This window comes from Setaria italica, chromosome IX, assembly GCF_000263155.2.
Source record: "Setaria italica strain Yugu1 chromosome IX, Setaria_italica_v2.0, whole genome shotgun sequence".
NCBI lineage: Eukaryota > Viridiplantae > Streptophyta > Magnoliopsida > Poales > Poaceae > Setaria > Setaria italica.
In genome coordinates this window covers 1,719,483-1,725,173 of record NC_028458.1, presented here as the reverse complement: position 1 = coordinate 1,725,173, position 5,691 = coordinate 1,719,483, and the positions used below count along the sequence as shown (strand labels likewise).

Below are 5,691 nucleotides of genomic sequence, written 5' to 3'. Positions count from 1 at the left end.
CGGATATCAGGTACCCCCCACATGGACCCGTGAAGAAACTGCCCCGCATGCTCACAGCTAGATGAAACTGGCAAATGTGTGCACGCGTGCGGACATGCAGTGCCCCACCATATTTCTGCAGTCCGTGGACAGACATTCGAACTCTCAAGAGAAGGCGCGCCAACCTCATCTTTCTCCACACATTTGAACATGGCTTAGGATGGGCACAGCAGGAAGACGGAGGAGGACATCAAGAAACCAGAGGAAGAATATCTGCATAGAAGAGGATCGGTGACGATGAGTATGAAAAGCAGGTGAAGCAAGCTCCATGCTAGCGGTGATTTCCACATCAAGGTGACACTTGCTTAAAAATAAGCAAATGGAACCAAACCAGGCCTAGATAATGAATCGTGAGCTAAGTTGTAAAAACTGAAACTTTTCTGTTAAAGATTGTAACAATGCAGATATTATTGACATACTTTGAAATCCTTATTTTCGTTTTTTGGGTAATACCATCATGTAGATGTTAGAATCTATGGTGAAAGATTAGTTGGACAAACCCAAAATTGAGAGTTAGAACACCTGACTATGATTTTCAGATAATAAGGTGGCCATTGCATTTAGCATGCTGCACTCCTTGCAATTTATCTGGTAATTATAATGAGGTCCCATTTTCTACATGTACATTGAGTTCACTTCTTATCTGGCTTTGTAATTATCTTCCTGTTCAACTTTGTTTACGTTGAACGATCCACAAGATGTTCTTGGTTGGTGTTTACTTATTTGTTTTTGTGCATTTATGTATTGGACCAGTGGTTTTGTAGATATATATGATGTTCCCCACTTCATCAACTCATTGAAATATGATGTTCGAATTGTTATGAGTGTTCCAAAAATCACTGCACAGGGAAAGACCAAGAAGCTTAGAGCATATAAGGTAAATATATTCAGAGCACAGTAGCAAACTAATTTAGCTATACTAAAGTCACCTTTTCTATCTTTGAAAAGTCATTTTTTTCTAGATATTCTATACTTTTGATACACCTTTTGTCCTTACAGATTGACCCACCTAGAGATGCACCGGTTACTTGGTACAGGACAACTGCTCTGGAGAAGATAAGGAAGTACGGTGCGATATATTTAACTCCATTTTCACACCGTTTGGCTGAAGAAATCGATGATCCAGAGCTACAGAGATTGAGATGCAGGGTGAATTATCACGCATTACGATTTAAGTCAAATATCATGAAAACAAGCAGTGATATAGTGAATAAGCTCCGTTCAGAAGGTCATTTCATGTCAATCCATCTTCGGTTTGAGCTGGATATGCTTGCTTATGCTGGGTAGGGCTTTGATCAAACCAGTGTGTCATTTCTTAATGCTGAAGTGTATCCATTGATGGAGAAGCCTGCCCTTGGATTTCCTTTTCCTGTAGTAGGCTTAGGAAAGAGCCTACCCAACTCATTTCAGACTAAAAGGCTTTGTTGATGTAATTTTTGTAGGCTTAGGAAAGTCTTGACGAGGGCCAAACATGGCCCTTATGTGGGACTCATAACATTTATTCATTCATAGATATCAAATTATTAAAATGAAGTCAAAATGGCCATTTCAGTCCTTAATAATAGAATTTTAGAAAAATCTTATCTTATTTAATTCATTAATTTTGACTATTGTTGATAACCTATACATGAAAATCTGTTATATGCAGTGGTTATTGCTTGCATGTCTTGCCATGTAATTTCGTTCCTGTGTTGCTAAACATGAACATAACTTCCAAAATGTGCAGGTGCGTTGACATATTCACACCTAAAGAACGGGAAATCCTTTTGAAGTATCGTGCAGATCATTTTCCAGAAAAGTCACTTGTCTCCAAGGAAAGGAGGCTCATTGGAAAGTGCCCTTTAACTCCAGAAGAGGTACTCATTCTTCTTATAGACGCTGTTCCTGATGTTTGTTGAGTGCTAATACATAATCTAATTGTGTGCTGACACTGAAAGTTAATTACTCTGGATGGGGGTACAAATTTAGGCTCAGAACCTAGTCAGGCAAGCGCACGGTAGTGTGTTTTTCTTTTGCAGCTTAGCTCCATGGGTATGTTTTTGTATTTATATTACGTTTTCAAGTTAAGTGATGGACGATGGGTTACTAGATAGGTAATATGAATACTTGTTCTTGCTGTGTACTTGCTACTGTTTGTACCTTCGCTTTACATATTGTGGACAATTTTATCCTTCCACTAAATGCAAAACCCACGCAATCTGTGATCTACATCATATTGTTGTTGCTATTCATGATTTGTATGTCTGCTGTTCTATTTTTCATGATTGCTTGAACATCATATACCATTCCATGCTCTTGGCGTTAAATGAGGGTGCATCTAGGGTGAACACACCCTTAAAGTTGGAAATTCGAATATTCCATGAAAAGCATACCTAGAAGCTTCAAAAAAAGGGTGATTTGCATCCATACCACCAAATTAGGTGCACTTTTCATCTATACCATCAGGCTTGTCAATGAAATGAGGGGTCTGGTCCTATATGTCATTGACATATGTTGATGGTATGAATGGAAGGTGCACTTGAGGTGGTGGTATGGTTGGAATATTTCAAAAAAACTTCAGCACAAGCATACTTGTCATGGATTAATCCAGATCGAGTTTGAACTTGGCATGGATATATATCAGTCTAAGTATGGGTGTGGCAAAGTTCAATTTTTTTAAGCTTCGAAGTATGCTTTTTCTAATGGAGCTTCCAAACTTCCAACTTTTAGGGTGTTTTGGCCTGATGCACCCATTAAATGAACCAACTTGATTGGTGTAAAATGATTACAAAGAGCAAAGCTGAAACTTATATAAAAATATTAAATATGGGAGTCCGCGCATGCATACCTTTTTGGTCCTCAAACCACAAAACCAGAGCACCAGAGAACTTTGGCCCTCAGACTAAGCCCTACATTTTTGGCTCACACATGGCAGTTGTTAGTTTGAGGTCCACAATGGAGCTTGTTCCTTCAAATATTATTTATTTAAAGAACAAAAATATGGGATGCCAGTATATGAGAAATAAATATCATAGCCATCATAACCGATTTTTCTGTTGAATAAAGCTTTCCATAAATAATGGAAAAATGTTATATGGTTTTTCAGGTAGGTCTTATTCTGCGTGCTATGGGATTTGATAACACAACACGGATTTACCTTGCTTCTGGCAAGCTCTTTGGTGGAGAACGCTTCATGAAGATATTCAAAGATATGTTTCCACGTCTAGAAAACCATAGTATGGTCGGAAGTGGAAAGCTGGAAGAAACCCGAGGGCTAGCAGGCTCAGCAGTTGATTACATGGTCTGTCTCCTGTCGGACATTTTTATACCCACATATGACGGCCCGAGCAACTTTGCAAACAATCTCATGGGGCATCGCCTGTACAATGGTTTCCGAACCACAATCACACCAAACAGGAAGGCCATTGCTCCGATATTCATGGACAGGGAGGAAGGGCGTGCATCTGGATTTGAGGAGAGGGTCAGGCAGGTCATGTTCAACACCCATTTTGGCGCCCCCCACAAGCGCAACCATCCAGAGTCTTTCTACACAAACTCATGGCCAGAGTGCTTCTGCCAGACGAAAGCTAGGAATCATGCTGACCAGTGCCCACCCGACAGTTTAAATGATGTCCTTGTAAGCCAGTTCCAGGATAAAGAAGATACAGAAGTGGAAGCTACTAATCAAACTGACTCCACCAGCCAAACCGAAGAGTTGGCTGATGGAACTGGTTTAGCTACGGTTTAGTGACTGAGAACAGATTATTCGTCACAGACTCACAGACCTGGGTATGACATTTTTGGAGGAAGGATTGGTGGCTCCAGATCTCTTAAGGCGATTATGTTCAACTCAAGATTTAGTTGGGAGGGTGAGAACTGGATTTTGGATAGCTTTGGCCCGACCCCAAATCGCCGCCCCTCTCCATTCCTCTTTCTATGCTCCTCTCTTCCCCACCGCCTATTGCTGCGCCGCGCTGTCGTCGCTGACCTCGCCGCCGCCCTTCCTCTTCCATCCTCCCCTCCCACGGATGACTCCCAGCGTCGTTGTTGTCCTCGAGGATCACCCCTGCAGTCGTTCCTGGCCTGCGACTAGGGCTCGGCCCTAACCCTAACCGATGCCTTCCATGCTCTCGTACGGCCACCGCATGCTTATTGTTGTCCATGGTCGTGTCGTCGATGGAGGCAGTGGGCACAGGAGCCTCGTCATTGCATCAGCCGTGGAGCTGGAAGAGGCCAGCGGGATGCATCCACCCATCCAACACTCGATTGATTTTCATGTGAGTCTGTGGATTGGTTCCTTCGTCCCGTTTCTAATTTGCTTGTTAGCCACATCTGAGCAGTAGTCGTCCTACTTTTCTTTCTCCAAATTGAAGCAGTGAATCGAATCCTTCCTGTGTCCTCTTTTCTTTTCCCCGGCGTGAATGCGATGGCGACGGCCGGGGGGTGGTCGCCAACGGTACGCTTGCCGGGAGGCCATGTGGTGGCGGTGGCGGTGGGTGGGTGACCCTCGCCCGTCGCTGTCCCGATCGTCTCGGCCGCACGCCATCGCGTAACGGTTTCCTTGGCCACGCGCGCGCGCGCGTTAACTCCAGTCTCCAGCGGAGCGAGACTTGGGTTGCACGTCTCCGGCTTGGGCGCGAGGTCAAACTCGGCACTGCTCCGTCCACACAAACACGTCACGCATGACACATGCCGGCGGCACCGGTACAAGTCAACTCTGTAGAGTTTGCACTCTGCTTGCCACTGTCACTCGCCTCGCTACTGATGGATCCCAATCATTGGGGTGGTTGGTTAGCTCTAGGATACCAGGGTTGTTGCCGCCTCGTAAAGGTAAACGGAGTAGGCCATATCCTCCAAGCCTAAAACTAGCGATAGCCACGTGAGATTTCGGCGTTGCATGGCGTAGCAGTAGCAGCCGGCCAAGGGCAGTAGCACAGAGGCCAAGCAAGAGTCGCACGGCTCGCCGCAGCACTTGTGACTTGTGCCGCGCCATGGGCCAGCTTGCTGCCCTTGGAGCTTCCCTGCATCGCAGGCAGCTGTAACGATTTGACCTGACGCCCGGCCGGCGTCGTAGCTACTAGGTTCGTAGCCGTACGGAGTACTTCTCAACTACTACGGGCTACGGAGCTACTAGTGCTGCGGCCACGATCCCATACCGTACGCGGCAGCCGCTGGGCAGCGGATCTTTTCTCAGTGGAGGTAAATAAGGCCTGGTTCGTTTGCTTATTTTTAAGCACCCGTCACATCGTATGTTTAGATACTAATTAGGAGTATTAAACGTAGACTATTTACAAAATCCATTACATAAGTGGAGGCTAAACGGCGAGACGAATCTATTAAGCCTAATTAGTCCATGATTTGACAATGTGTTGCTACAGTAAACATTTGCTAATGATGGATTAATTAGGCTTATAAGTGGACTATTCTATAATTTACAAGTGGCAAAATTTCATTTGCACATGTTCTGGACTTCACTCTTGTGAGAATAGATGATCTGATGATCATTGCCAAACATAGACTTTGTATATATGTGATATGAGATGTCACCAAAATTTGGTTGCCCTTTTTTTGCTATTAATTAACAAAAGTTGATGGCGAAATTTTGAATTTACGATGAGTCCTTGAATTATTCTATGGAAAATTTTGCACATTCCAGATGGTGACCTGGAATAC

The 5,691-nt window shown here is 44.0% G+C and overlaps 1 protein-coding gene across 2 annotated transcripts in view; it reads left to right on the top strand.

Moving 5' to 3' along the window:
* The window catches only part of LOC101760114 (uncharacterized protein At1g04910), a 7,272-nt gene extending 2,925 nt beyond the window's left edge, over positions 1-4,347 (top strand). For both annotated transcript variants that reach the window (XM_022823332.1, XM_004981184.3), the window contains exons 7-10: positions 793-916; positions 1,039-1,322; positions 1,766-1,895; positions 3,125-4,347. In XM_022823332.1, coding sequence (XP_022679067.1) covers positions 793-916; positions 1,039-1,322; positions 1,766-1,895; positions 3,125-3,766 — 1,180 coding nt within the window. In that variant the 3' untranslated portion in view covers positions 3,767-4,347. The remainder of the gene's footprint in view (positions 1-792; positions 917-1,038; positions 1,323-1,765; positions 1,896-3,124) is intronic.
* Positions 4,348-5,691: the final 1,344 nt, after the last annotated feature.